The 15,000-nt window shown below is 35.9% G+C and overlaps 1 protein-coding gene across 2 annotated transcripts in view; it reads left to right on the plus strand.

The window, feature by feature from the left end:
- Positions 1 to 15,000, plus strand: part of LOC106884213 (uncharacterized) — a 77,697-nt gene that overhangs the window by 56,232 nt on the left and 6,465 nt on the right. For both annotated transcript variants that reach the window (XM_089357293.1, XM_089357292.1), the window contains exons 12-13: positions 1,025 to 1,134; positions 7,363 to 7,527. In XM_089357293.1, coding sequence (XP_089213419.1) covers positions 1,025 to 1,134; positions 7,363 to 7,527 — 275 coding nt within the window. The remainder of the gene's footprint in view (positions 1 to 1,024; positions 1,135 to 7,362; positions 7,528 to 15,000) is intronic.

Here is a 15,000-nt window from a genome sequence, read left to right on the forward strand (position 1 = left end):
TAAGCAAAATCTCACAATCTGAATAAACTTCTCTAGTGACAAATAATTTTCTATTATGGATGTCTTTCATAAAATATCTTGCTTTTGTTTCTCAGCTTTGTGGACAACATCTCTCCTGATATCATGTGAATAAATGCCAGCAGACAGGAAAAGCTGATAAATGTTCGTAAGATTAAGCAGTTATGAATATATCGGCATCTCTCATTGAGAACAGTGGACAGAGATCTTGTATATGAAGATGTGGACCAGATTGATCTACAGATAGTTTATGTTGATACACTGAGTGATTGAGGAGTTGCATGCCACTGGGAAGTTCTTAGCTTTTGTCGAATATTATTCTGTATGATTCCATTCCTCTTTGATTATTCGTAGATCGAAGGTGAATGTGAAAATATAATTTTTATTATTATCTACATAAATTACATCTCCGAACACAAAATTCATACTTCTATCAATACTGTAACAGTTAATTTCTGTACGGTTAATTTTGAATTCTGTTTCCTTCTTGTGAAAAACATTTAAACGTTATTGAACGCGCCCATCTTGGTGGCCTAAGTTAGCACTGATCAGACTTCTATCTTTTGCACTCATGGTTGTCTGAAAAACAGATTTGTAACATCAAGATCTCTGAAAATCAGGTAGTGGTCCCCTCTTGTTCTTCACCTTAAGATATTCAACTTAAATTTTCTGGCTTATTATTTTGATAAAATGCAGAAACTTGTGTATTCACGGAACTGGCAATTAAATTATTGTCTTTACACATTAATAGCTGAGATTGTTTCAAGCGGCATGCAGAGATGTTGTTGAAATTTCTCATTGGTATGTTCTGCATAATTCATTGTCACGAACCAGAAGTTTGGTGTTATCATCTGAGTAGACGTTGAACAATAATAGAGCCACATCACTAGTTTGAGGTAGTCGCGTTCGTAGTTTTGGACTGCGTTTTTTTGTCATTCAGTATCATAAAGAAGCGTAAATTAACAAAAAAGTTATTTAACAGTTAATTTTATCTATTTTCTTTTAGATCAATACAAACTAATAATAAACTTAAATACAGCTCAGTTTAAACTTCGCCTAAGTACTGCTTTAATTTCAATAATGAAAATATCTCCATTGAGAATCCAGAAACTTCAGGTATGTATTTTAACTTTGATATTGCACCATTTAATATATGCATACATACTTAATGCATACATACATATATAATGCATATATACAACTATACATAGATACACACACACATATGTAGGTGTATATATATATATATATATATATATATATATATATAAAGAGAGAGAGAGGGAGAGAGGGGAAAAAGAGAAAGAGGAGAGAGAGGGAGTTACTGTAGTCACCGTTAAAAACGTCTTCATTGCTATATTTACTTTTGTTTTGTAATGATACCATGTGTCTATATAAAATTAAGTATTAAAGTCTTTCTCTGTACATTTACGATATGGAACACGCATACACATACACACACACACACTTACCCATATGATAGATTTACACGTCGATTTCGACCTATGAGGGGGGGGCCTATACTTCTATGGAAAAATTTTAGTTCTTACGCTTGAGTTTCTTGTGAGATGAGTTGTTATGACAGCTATAGTGAACTGATGATTTGGTGATAAGGAGGAAGGCTTGTGCTGGGTAAACAGCACATTTTGGAGAAACTGATCGCAGAAAATGGTGCACAATATGTTACGGGTATCCCCAGTTGCTCTCACAGAACTCATGATTTATTTCATGGTGATTTTCTTTAATGAGATCTATGTGATTCCATAAATCAATGGCCTGACAGCGGGCCGGATCCATGTTATTCCTAGATGGAAGTCGAACCTTCAGTGTGTCCAGCTACCTAATTGACACGAATTGGTTTATGCCCTGCTAGCATTCTAGTTTCCCATCAGGCAGGCCTTTTGGAAGTGACAGTATTAATGTTCAATTCCTGCAAACATAAGGAAAAAAAAAAGGCATAAATAAGCGCAAAGAGAAAACGCTTCCATATTACATACACACTTTACATTTTGACGATACCCGCCAAAACAGGACAACCAAAATACAAAATATTCATATAGGCGTGGCTGTGTGGTAAGAAGCTTGCTTTCTAACCTCATGGATCTGGGTTCAGTCTTACTGCGTGGCACATTAGGCAAGTGTCTTCTGCTATAGCCTTGGACCGATTAAAGCCTTGTAATTGTATTTGGTAGGCGGGTACAGAAAGAAGCACGTCGTACACACACACACACACACACACACACACACACACACACACACACACACACACACACACACACATATATATATATATATGTATATATATGTATGTATGTATATGTGTGTGTGTATGTGTGTCTTTGTGTTTATGTTTGTCCTCCATCACCGCTTGACATCCGGTGTCAGTGTATTTCCGTCCCTGTAACTTAGCGGTTTGGTTAAAGTGACAGATAGAATCAGTACCAGGCTTCAAAAAAAAAAAAAAAAAAAAGAAAAAAATTATTACTGGGGTCGATTCATTCAACTAAAAATTCTTCAAGGTTGTGCTCCAGCATGGTCACAATCTAATGACTGAAACAAGTAAAAGATAAAAAATAAAGAATACAATATTTAGAGAGAATTGACATTGCTCTGACTGTAATCTTGGATCTCACTCTTCTAACTTATTTAAGAAGGTACATCTTCAAAAGCAAAAAATCTAACAGGCATAGAAATAAAATCTTCCAAGAATACCTAACGAAAATATATATAAAAAAGAACGAATAAAAATCAAACAAATGCAACAATCCTTTCTACTATAGATACAGGGCCTGAAATTTCAGGGGTAAGGATAAGTCGATTACATCGACCCCAGTACTCAACTGGTACTTATTTTATCGACTCCGAAAGGGATAAAAGGTAAAGTTGACCTCGGCGGAATATGAACTCAGAACGCAAAGACGGGCGAAATACTGTGCTAACAATTCTTATTTCGTTATTGCCCACAAGGGGATAAACATAGAGGGGACAAAAAAAGGACAGACAAAGGGATTAAGTCGATTGCATCGACCCCAGTGTGCAACTGGTACTTAATTTATCGACCCCGAAAGGCAAAGTCAACCTCGGCGGAATTTGAACTCACAACGTAACGGTAGACGAAATACCACTAAACATTTCACCCCGTATGCTAACAATTCTGCCAGTTCGCCGTTCTCAACAAATGCAAACAATGAGAATAAAAATGAAGCACATTATAAGCATTGAGATCGTAAATTACAGCAATTAACAAAGAACCACAAAATTTAACACTTGAACACTTGCAGAAAACTAAGCAATTACAACTGAACCAGAGCTGCAAATGAAAAAAAAACTATGGATAAAAGTGAGAAGATTTAATGATAATATTTAAAAATGAAGTAAGCAGAAGCATGGCTGCATGATTTAGAAGTTCGCTTCCCAACTGCATGGTTTCAAATTCAAACACACTGCGTGGTACCCAGGCCTACCACAGCATTGTGAATAGAGTTGGTAGACAGAGACTGAAGAAAGCCTGCAGTACATACATGCATACGTGCGTGCGTGCGTGTGTTTACCTCTTTCTGTTGACTTCACGTGTTAGTTATAATCAAACGTTGCCGTCATACAAACGGTGTCCCTCACTTTAGAAAAGTCGGCGTTAAACTAATAATGATGACAATAATGATGATTTGATGGTTGTGACAGAAAGTTTGAATGCGATAGTAACTTAGAGGTGAAAATGATTGAAGCATTACAATCTGTCTATAGACCGACGGAAGAGCAATTTAAAATAAAACTTAGTAATAAAGTAGAAGTGTCGATGAATAATAGCTTCTAATTAAGGTATAATGGCAACAATTTTGAGGGGAGGGTTTAACTGATAAAGTCGATTCCAGTATTTGACCGATAGTTTATTTTATCGACCTCCTAGAGGAATAAAGGAAAAGTTGATATCGACGGAATTGAACTTAGAACGTAGAGAGCCGGAACCAATACTACAAAGTGTTTTGGCCAACGCTCTAACGATTCTGTTAGTTTATCGCCGTACAATAATAAATAATACAGACCTAGCTCCGGCGCAAACAGTGAAACATTCAGAGAACTATAATATAACAAATAATCTATGAGTAAGCTAGAGAAATTAACAAAGAGAGTTCTTCAAAATAACTAGGATTGGAAACAGCATGGAAAAGAAAGACTGGAAGATAAAAAATATAATGAAAGACTTTCGAAATCCTGAATGAAATCAACAACTAGAAAAACAAAAACAACAACAACTAACAACGAAAAAGCGAAACAAAAAACAAACAAACAAAAAAAAACAACAACTGAGAATAAAAAGGTAGAGGGGGAAAATACTATTAGGAAAACTACAAAAATTGAATTATCCAAAATCGAAGAATGCATGAAACAAGAAGCTCTTGCAAAGAATCTGTCACTATGGAAAGTTTTAATGTTCCGAGAACTATATTCTGAAATAATATAGTTCTGAATAAAAGACGTGATGAATAAAAGACAGCGTCTGAATAAAAGACGTGATGAATAAAAGACAGCGTCTGAATAAAAGACGTGATGGTCAAGGCCGTTACAATTGTGATCATAGGACTGCTCAATAAGAGCTGATATGGAGTTGAATAACGACAATAAGAATGACTACAACAACAACAGCTGTACCCGGTCACTCAAACTGTTAGATATAGCGGTCAAATAACTTTTGAATCACACCTTAAAAATCTTAAAAAAGGACAACATTAATTAATGTAGTTCTAGGTACTAAAACGAGTGATGGCCACAGAGTGAATTTTTTGTTTAGATGTCTTCTCGACCTCTTATTATATCGTGCTAAATAACAAGAACAAAAACTACGGTCTTATACACTGATTACATACTTTATAAAAAAAAAAACACCTTAATATTACGGTTACCTGGAAACGGCAAAAAAGCAAAATAATGAAAAAACAATCAAAATCAGCACAGCGCCAGAAGATCAGAGGGAATACTGCCTATACAAGCTCATTAGGTCATGAAGATCAGCTATTGATTAACTAATCCATTAATAAATACTAAAGAAGGAGACAAACATTTGATCAAGGCATAAATTGATTGTTAAAAGGATTTTAACGTCCTTCTCACAGAATGGATTTTAGTCATATTAGCCATAAGTAGGGGTGCATTAATAATAAGCAAGTACATAAAATATTCCATGAAAAATAGCAATTTTCCAGACCCCTTCCCAAGACAAGAGAATTATGAAACAAATCCTATCTTCATTAGAAATGAATTTCAAGGGATTTTCCTCTCCAATAATTTTCTGCTTAGATTTAGCACCTTTAAACTAGTATACTAGACCAAAATGGATTCAGATGCAATGGCAGACAGTCAACGTTTCTTTATATACAAATGACGTCAGCCTGCTCGCTACGCATAACAAACGAATGAAAACATTGATACATGGACTCTATGGATTCAGTAGAGGAATTGACACGCTATTCAGTTTGGAAACCATATACCAAAACGACATTGAAGAAAGGAATATTATTTAAAAATAATATCAAGTTAGATAAACAAAAACAAAAAAAAAACAATAAAAAGAACAAAAAGCAAAACTATTAATAAGAAATTTAGATGCAAAACAGATTTACAAATTCTCAGAAATTAATGAAAAGGAAATTAGGAAAAGTACAGCGCACACAAACGAAAGAAATGCTGAAAATAAGTGTTAATACTGTAGCTGATCCAGTAGTAAGGTAAAGTTTAATATTCTCAACTAAAACATAGGTAAATTAAGCTAAACATGATACAAAAATTATAATTGCATTTAAAATACGCTGCCAAAATCCAACATAGATTTACAGACCATGAACGCAGAACGAGTCTGCTGCAACTAGATAATTATTATAAAGTATTTATCGTATGATGCAAATATATTTTGGAAAGTATAAAGAAAAACTAATAGTTACAAAATATGAATAAAAGAATGAAGTGTTTTCTGTTTTCACGGAAGCCAAGAAATATAACACAAAAGCTGAGACGTAAGAAAGTTGTGAAGTGAATGAGAAAAATGATAACAGACATTGTTAAGAAACTAAATACTCAGCTGAAAATATAGTTGGTAAGAAAAGTCACAGCTACGCCAGAAGACTGAAAAGAACAACAAAAAGAAAAAAAAAGAAACAGATTGATAAAAACAACTCAGCAACGACAGAAATATTTGAATGAAACCTGAAATTTGAATATCTTTTGTTGCAGCACAAGACCGAAACCTTTCCTTCGAAATATAGTAAAAACATATAATATAGTAGAATGCAGAACGTAAATGCGGCTTTCACCCAGGCGGCCAAAGTTTGATTCTCGGCATGGTTACGCTATAGTTTCACACTGGTGGTGCTCCAGCATGGCCGCAGCCTCGAGGCTGAAGCGTTTAAAAGAATCAAAGAATATGTGGTACGCGCGCGCGCACACATTTTAAAGTAGGAGCGTTCCTACACTATGAATTATGTCTGTATTACGAGATATCCACAGAAACGTGGGTACAAAGGCATCACAAAAAGTCTCAGATAACGACAGTTGACCATACTGTGGGACATGTCAATTTATAGTAACAGGGAGATTAGTAAAAAAACCTCTAAATGTTATGTCAAATACTATCAAGAAGTCGAATGTGTCAATCGATGTATCGATTTCAACAGACGACAACACTCTATATCCTTAAACAAAATGAAGAACTCTCCAAATACAAATGCCTGGGAATAGAGACAACCAGAATGTTCGGATTGAAATAGGAAATGATCTCACAAAATAGGTGTCTTATGAATGTCAATGAAGTACGAATGCCTTATCAAAACACCCGGACTTACATACACAACATACAAACAAAATAACACTTTTAGGTAATGCGCACATATTACACCGAAGTATTTCAAAACAAATACAAACAGACACAATAAACAAAACAAAAACACACCTCACAACAAAACACTCAGAACCAAGCTCGGTTGCTCAAAGCAATCACGTCACAAAAATTGTTCCAGAATAATATTGCTTTTGACCTTCTGTATATTTCTGTGTTTGAGTTTTTTTTAAAATTCATATTTATACTTATCAAAAAGATTTTATTCATCGATGTTCGTGTTGAAGCCATAAGTTGTTTTTGGAATAATAATAGGCTTGAAAAACTCAAGAGTGTCAACACAATGAAAAGCTGTGGCTGTTTTAGATCGTTACTGCAATGAAGCCATTGCACAGAACATCTGAAAGCTGTTCATTTTAAAATGATTTATCGAATTACATTAGAGTTTACAGTTGGAAAAGTTAATCTCTTTTGTATTTCAGTTTCCGACAAAATATTTCACTTATTGAATATTTCAGCTTTTAGACGCAGAGAATGGCTACATAATTCAGTTTAGTGTCACTGAACAAGTCAATTTTAATGGAGGAAAACGAAAACGAACATCGTTAATCGACGCTCTGAAACTACTGTCTACTACTCTTGAGAAAAAAGAACTCAAAGTTAAACTAGGCTCTCAATATGAGGTAAGAACTCATTCAGTATATTTTTCTATATAACTTGTTTCTTTTTTTGCAATGGCTTACTGCTAGAAAGAAGGGGTAGTAACTATAACATTTATTATTGGACATCATCTGAGAGTGATAAATGAAAGGGAAGAAGAAACCACAATACATGGTTTGAGGAAAGTAGACAGCATCGAATCTGGATATGAAGTTAGCTTAAGACCCAGGCTCTTTCTAGAATACTTGAAACTGAGCCGATGCAGATAAAAACGCACTCTAAAACCAGGCAACCAGAATTGAGTCCATCAACTAAAGTGTCTATAATGCAGTTCTATTGTTTGTGTCACCCAATATCTTTTTATCTGCTAGAATGATGTACGTGACTGATGTTAGTTTAAAATGGAGTGGGCAAATAGAATGAGGGTAATTTGCCAGTCTATCTTAAACAGAGGTCGAAAATTTTATTCGTTGTTACTCTACAACTAGAAATATGATCACCATCAGGTACAGTTATTGCTTTCTTTCTCTCTTTTCCCTCATTTCTTCTCTTTCTACTTCCTTTTTTCTCTCTCGTACATACATTTTATTAATCATCTCGAAGTAACATAAGAACATAATATCTGTACTCTAGTCTCTAAGGTCGCTACCCGTTTCTCAGTTGGTCAAGGTAAACAGCGAGGTTAATGCTATCCGTCATACTAATGGATCAAACGTTAAATGAAACAATCCAGAATCTCTCAGCAATAAGTTTTCACCAGTTTATGAAATGCTATTAATAGGTTAATTAAAATACTTCTGTATATTTACATATATCGTCGTCGTATTGTATCATACGCCTGCAGCGCATTGAAATCACTACAAGGAGTTTTCCCCATTAAGCGCGAGTCCTCCGGCTGTCTTACTACTCTTGTAGAACCAGCTCTTGATATTCTCTGTCCATTGCATGCTTTGATTATCTCTTGCTCTGCTGCTCTTTACTCTCCCTTCCATGATAATGTTTTACAAACCGCTGCTTCTTCGAATTGTTGTTGGCACTCCACCGCTTATGACGTCGAGGGTTCCAGTTGATCCGATCAACGGAACAGCGTGCTCGTGAAATTAACGTGCAAGTGGCTGAGCACTCCACAGACACGTGTACCCTTAACGTAGTTCTCGGGGATATTCAGCGTGACACAGTGTGACTAGGTTGACCCTTTGAATTACAGGCACAACAGAAACAGGAAATAAGAGTGAGAGAATGTTGTGGTGAAAGAGTACAGCAGGGTACGCCACCATCCCCTGCCGGAGCCTCGCGGAGCTTTAGGTGTTTTCGCTCAATAAACACTCACAACGCCCAGTCTGGGAATCGAAACCACGATCCTATGACCGCGAGTCCGCTGCCCTAAACACTGGGCCATTGCGCCTCCGCTTCTTCGAATATGGACATAATAAACGAGCTTTTGATTTTTCACAATATTTAGTAGTTGTTAACCCAGACATTTGTCCGATGGTCCTTATAAGAATCACGTAACATTTTCCTATACACCCACATTTCAAATTTATTGATTGTGTTCTTTTCCAAAAAATTCAAAATTACAGGTAAAAACTCAATTAAAATCAATTTATAAAGGATTAAAATTAAATTGAGGTTATAGATTAAAATATATATAAAATATATAGTTTTAGGGAAAATAACCAAGTTTCAAGAACTCATCGATGAAAATCCAGTATCACATATAGAAAAATTAGTAATTAAAAGCACAATAAACGAGTATAATATAAAACAAAGTAAATATCATAAGATAAAGATAAGATTATCTTTATCTTATGATATTTACTTTGTTTTATATTATACTCATTTATTGTGCTTTTAATTATTAACTTTTCTATATGTAATAGTGGATTTTCATCGATGAGTTCTTGAAACTTGGTTATTTTCCCTAAAACTATATATTTTATATATATATATATATATATATATATATATATATATATATATATATATATATATATATATATATATAATACTTATCGCCACTTCAACACGGCTATTCCATAGGAACCGATGTTACTACCATTTTAACCCCAGGAGGAGTCTCCTCCCGCCGGTTGTCGATGCAATCCGCACCCGATATATATTGCAAGCAGGGGAGCGAGCCCCTACCATCTCCCAGCAACATTCCCACCAGACTATATGGTTTCGAGCTTTTGTGCTCATTCTCAGTGGTGACTACTTGTCTGCTAAGGATAGCAGTAGCTAGCTCCAGCTCGGAATGTATAGAAAAATAAGAGACAACCAGTCACTGATCTTGCAACAAGCAAAGTACCAAGTTAGAAAATCTCTATAAAATATGAAAGTAATGTTTAACGCCACTTCAACATAGCTGTTCCGTTGGAACCGACGTTACTAACATTTTAACTCCAGGAGGACACCTCTTCCAGCTGGTTATTGATGCAATCTACACTCGAGATACACACACACACACACACACACGCAAATACACACACACACAAGCACACACACACACATACACACACACACAACAACAACAACCAATAATATGTACGAAGAAAATAATATCTTTATTTGAGATCAAACCTAAAAATCCAACAAATGTTTCAGTTGCATTAACATATACATACATATATATTCATACACACACGCACACGCACATACACACACACACACACACACACACACACACACACACACACACACACACACACACACACACACACACACACACACACACACACACACACACGATATTATTAAAATTAATAATACCTACGAAAATTTATGTCAACACAACATAAAATTCTACAAAAGGATTATCGGATTTATCTGTCTTGCATGAGGATTTATATATACATTGGGTCATCCTATAAATAATGCGATTTTTTTATACTTGTTTTATTTTTCAAAATTAAGATAAACAAAGTTCTTTTTAAATCTAAAATATGCTCTCAGTCATTTTCTACAATGCTCTTCCATCTATCTGGTAGACTTCCAAAATTGACTTGCCTGTGAAGAAAAATACTCCTCCAGTACTGTTCTGACCTCGTCTACAGAATTCATATTTTTCCCGTCCAAATGATTTTGAAGATTGCGGAATAAATGATAATCAGATGCGGTAATGTCCGGCGAATATGGTTGGTGGGGCATCGTTTCCCATTCAAACTGCTTCAGCCTTTGGAATGTCATCCTCACTGTATGTAGCCAAGCATTATCCTGATGGAAAAAGCACCTTTCGTCTTGAAACCAAAAATGGTCGTTTTTCTTCTAGCGCTGACTTAAACCGCTCGAGCTGCTCGCAGTAGATCTCCTTTGTTATCATTTGGTTTGGGTTTAAAAGTTCACAGTGGACTAAACCTTTCATATCCCACCAAACAGATAACAACACTTTACGTGGCTGAAGACCTTCTTTAGCTTGGGGTGCCGGTGTTTCTCCTTTCCCTACTCGCTATCTTCGGAGCATGACATTTTTACAGAGAACCAATTTCTCGTCACCAGTCACTTTTCGGTCCAAAAAAGGTTCATTCATGAGACGTGACAGCAAAGAAGAGCGCACATTCACTCTCTGCGTGCGATTAGACACGGAAAGTTTGTAAGGAACCCATTGACCCAATTTGCTGACTTTTCCGATGGCACGCGGATTTCGATCAATGGTTGAATGACCAAATCCAAGCTTCTCTGCAAGTTTCTCAACAATTACGATGAGATTTTGTTCCACCAGGGTTTGCAAGACGTCCTCATCGAATTCTACAGATCTTCCAGGACGAGACACGTCTTCTAGGCTGTAGTTTCCGGTTCGGAATTTCTGGAATTACCGTTGACACTGGCTTTCGCTTATTGTTCGATCCTCATAAACTGCAATGATATTCCTCTCACTTTCCGTTGCGTTGTTGCCTCTATTGGACTCAAAGCAAAATATGCCGAATATGCTCCTTTGTCACTTCCATTACAGCTTTAAAAAAAGCAACTGTTAAAATCGAACTGCACTCTTCAAAACTTTCTCTAAGAATAAGTACAAAGTAAAATTACCACCTGCTTTATAGTAAGTTGATGCAGGTAGTTTGATTTTTTGTTGGTTTGTCTGTGGACAAGATATCTCAAGAACCGCTGGATAGATTTGAATGAAACTTGCAGGGATGTTCGGCTTCGTGACTGGCACGAACTGGTTAGATTTTGGGATCGATCCATTACCGGACAAGAATTCTGAATTATTTGTTATATTCATTTTACTTTATATGAAGTATTACAATATCTGATTACCTCCCTTGAAAGCACGCTCATGGTCTCCACGAAAATTATGGTGGCCTTGCTGTTTCCAAAGTTTTATTTTCGTTTCTCTATCACTAATTTTACTCGCATCTCTATCCTAGTAGAAACTGATGGTCAAAGGAGCGACGTCAAGGGGCCATGTGGCTCAACGTCAACTATATAGCGTATGTGGCACACCTTGGCCACCACCACTAGCACCTGATATGTTTGGAATGGGAAATTCCAGAGGATTTTGATAGTCTCCGAGTCTGTTACTCTCTACGGTTTGTGCTCATGCCACGTCTTGCCTCTCTTAAGCCCCCATATTTCGCACAGTTTCTAATTAGCACTTTCGCTAATTAGTTGTGTCTCCACAACTTGTAGGGATTTTGGGCAAGTCTAGGGTATTCGTTTGTGATATGGGTAATGGTTTCATCCACTCTGTTGCAAATGCGGCACAGCGGAGACACTTGCTCATTCCTCAGGTTGATTCTTCAGTTTGTGGCAAGAGCTCGGTCCTGCGCTGCCAGTATAGTGCTCTTGGTCTCTTTTTTAGTGTTCCTTTCATCAGCCAATCCCACCTATTTTTTCTTCTGTTGTGGCTACATGGAATTGATTGTGTAGTCCCTTATTATTATTATTATTATTATTATTATTATTATTATTATTATTATTCAGTAGTTTTATTTTTATAACGTGCTTTCACTTCATTACCGAGCGCAGCTCTGTGTGCCTTGGGTGGTTTGCTGTGATGCTCTTATGGTTACTGTTTTGAAAGTGTTTTGCGTAGGATGTGTGCAATGCTCAGTAGTGCAATTTTCTGTATGTTATATATACTTGTAAGTCCTGGTGTTTTTGTTATGTATTTGTCTGAATATTTTTTTTATCATACCTAATGCACCTACTATGATAGGAATTGTTTCTATTTTTAGATTACACATTCGAGTTACCTCTATTTCCAGGTCTTTGTATTTTGAAAGTTTTTCCATTTCTTTTAGAGAGATGTTGTCATCTGCTGGTATTGATACATCAGTTAGAAAGCATTTTTTTCTTTATGATCTCTGAGAACTATATCTGGCCTATTGGCTTTAATTTCTTTATCTGTGTGTATTGGCATATCCCAGAGTATGGTTGCTTGCTTGTTTTCTGTGACCTTTTCTGGCGTGTGCCTATACCATCTTTTTTCTGTTGTTATTCTATAGTGTTGGCATAGTTTCCAGTGTATATAGGTCCCAGCTCTGTCGTGTCTGTGAATATATTCCTTCTTAGCCAGGACTGGGCAGCCAAAGATAATATGATTTATTGTTTCTTGTCCATCGCCACATATTCTGCAGTTACTTGTTATGTTTCTTTTCATTATATGTTTTTGGTAATTTCTGGTGGGGAGGCTTTGGTCTTGTGCAGCAATTAAAAATCCTTCAGTCCCTGCTTTGAGTCCGGAGCTTCTCAACCGTTGCTGGGATTTTTCTCTGTCTATTTCTTTTGCATTTAGTTTAGCCCAGTATTTGCCATGAAGGGGCTTTTCTTGTCATCGTTTTATCATGGTCCGTTGCTGTTCTAGTTTTTGTTTGGATTTCATTTGTCTTATAGCTCTTCTTCTTCTTCTTCTTCTTCTTCTTCTTCTTCTTCTTCTTCTTCTTCTTCTTCTTCTTCTTCTTCTTCTTCTTCTTCTTCTTCTTCTTCTTCTTCTTCTTCTTCTTCTTCTTCTTCTTCTTCTTCTTCTTTATTAGGTAGTATGATCTCTTGTTTGTTTTTGTCAGCTTCCTTAAATTATTATTATTATTATTATTTTTATTATTATTGTTTTTGTTGTTGTTGTTGTTGTTGTTGTTGTTGTTGTTCTTCTTCTTCTTCTTCTTCTTCTTCTTCTTCTTCTTCTTCTTCTTCTTCTTCTTCTTTATTAGGTAGTATGATCTCTTGTTTGTTTTTGTCAGCTTCCTTAAATTATTATTATTATTATTATTATTTTTATTATTATTGTTTTTGTTGTTGTTGTTGTTGTTGTTGTTGTTCTTCTTCTTCTTCTTCTTCTTCTTCTTCTTCTTCTTCTTCTTCTTCTTCTTCTTCTTCTTCTTCTATTTCTTCTTCTTCTTCTTATTATTACTAACCAGAATTTATATTTTTATGACTGTTCTATCGAGCGCAGCTCATGTGCTTTGAGTATGTACTGTGGTTTGTTTTAGTGTTACTTTTATTGAAAGTGAAGAGCCTAGCAGTACTAGTTTCTGTATGCTACATATATATTCGTAAGTGCTAGTGTTTTGGTTATTCATTTCTATGCTTTTTATCCATGCCTGTTGCACCTATTATCATAGGGAGTATTTTTGTCTTGAGGCCCTCACATTCGGATTATCTCTATTTCTATATATTTGTATTTCGAGAGTTTCTTCGTTTCTTTTAGAGATACATTGTCATCTATTGGAACTGATATGGCGATTAGAGGCACTTTTCCTTGGCACTTTTTCTGTAGTCCTATAGCAGATATTTTACAGTAGTTTTCTAGTTGTGTAAGGCCTCTGTGAAAACGCGTAGCCTCGTGGTTAGGCTGTTCTAAACAGAGTGACGCGTTGTGTTCTTGAGCAAGCCACTTCATTTTACATTGCTCAAATCCCCCATTCGATCAGGGGTGAATGTTGACTTGCGCATCTAGCCAATGAGATGGTGTCATTCGGAGGCTAAAAGGATGTAAAACGCATTTTGACCAGCGATGTGTAACAACATCTAATAGCTGGTTGGACACGTGATCACGTGATCATAAGGCCTCTACTACTTTCAATTTGTTATATACATAACCTATCTGTGTCAGATTTTGGGTGGTGTATTCTAAATTCCGTCATTGTTTTTCTTGCTTTTCTGTATAGTTTGGCTAGTTCATTTCATGTCTAATTAAGAATATAGCAACTGTAACTTGTAACTGGGACAGCTAGAGTATTGATGCGTCTGTCTTATTATTCGCATTGAACTGTTTTAACTCTCAATCTAATTTGTCTATAATATTCCTTCCGTATCTTTTCTTTAACTTGTGTGTATTGTGCCGTATCTCATTGATTCCAAAGTATTTGCATGACTAGGTTTGGTCTAGTTCTCTTATTTCATTTTCTTTATCTAGAGTGATGGGTTGTCTCTTATGTGAGCCATTCAGGTGTTGTGTCTCTAGCTCCATTGGCTCTGATTGAACTTCTCTGCCAGTGCCTGGGGTGTCCCTGTTAAATATTTTAACAGAAGTAGGAAACCTTTTCGTGTCGTGTATT

Source organism: Octopus bimaculoides, chromosome 9 (genome assembly GCF_046866305.1).
Source record: "Octopus bimaculoides isolate indiv1 chromosome 9, ASM4686630v1, whole genome shotgun sequence".
NCBI lineage: Eukaryota > Metazoa > Mollusca > Cephalopoda > Octopoda > Octopodidae > Octopus > Octopus bimaculoides.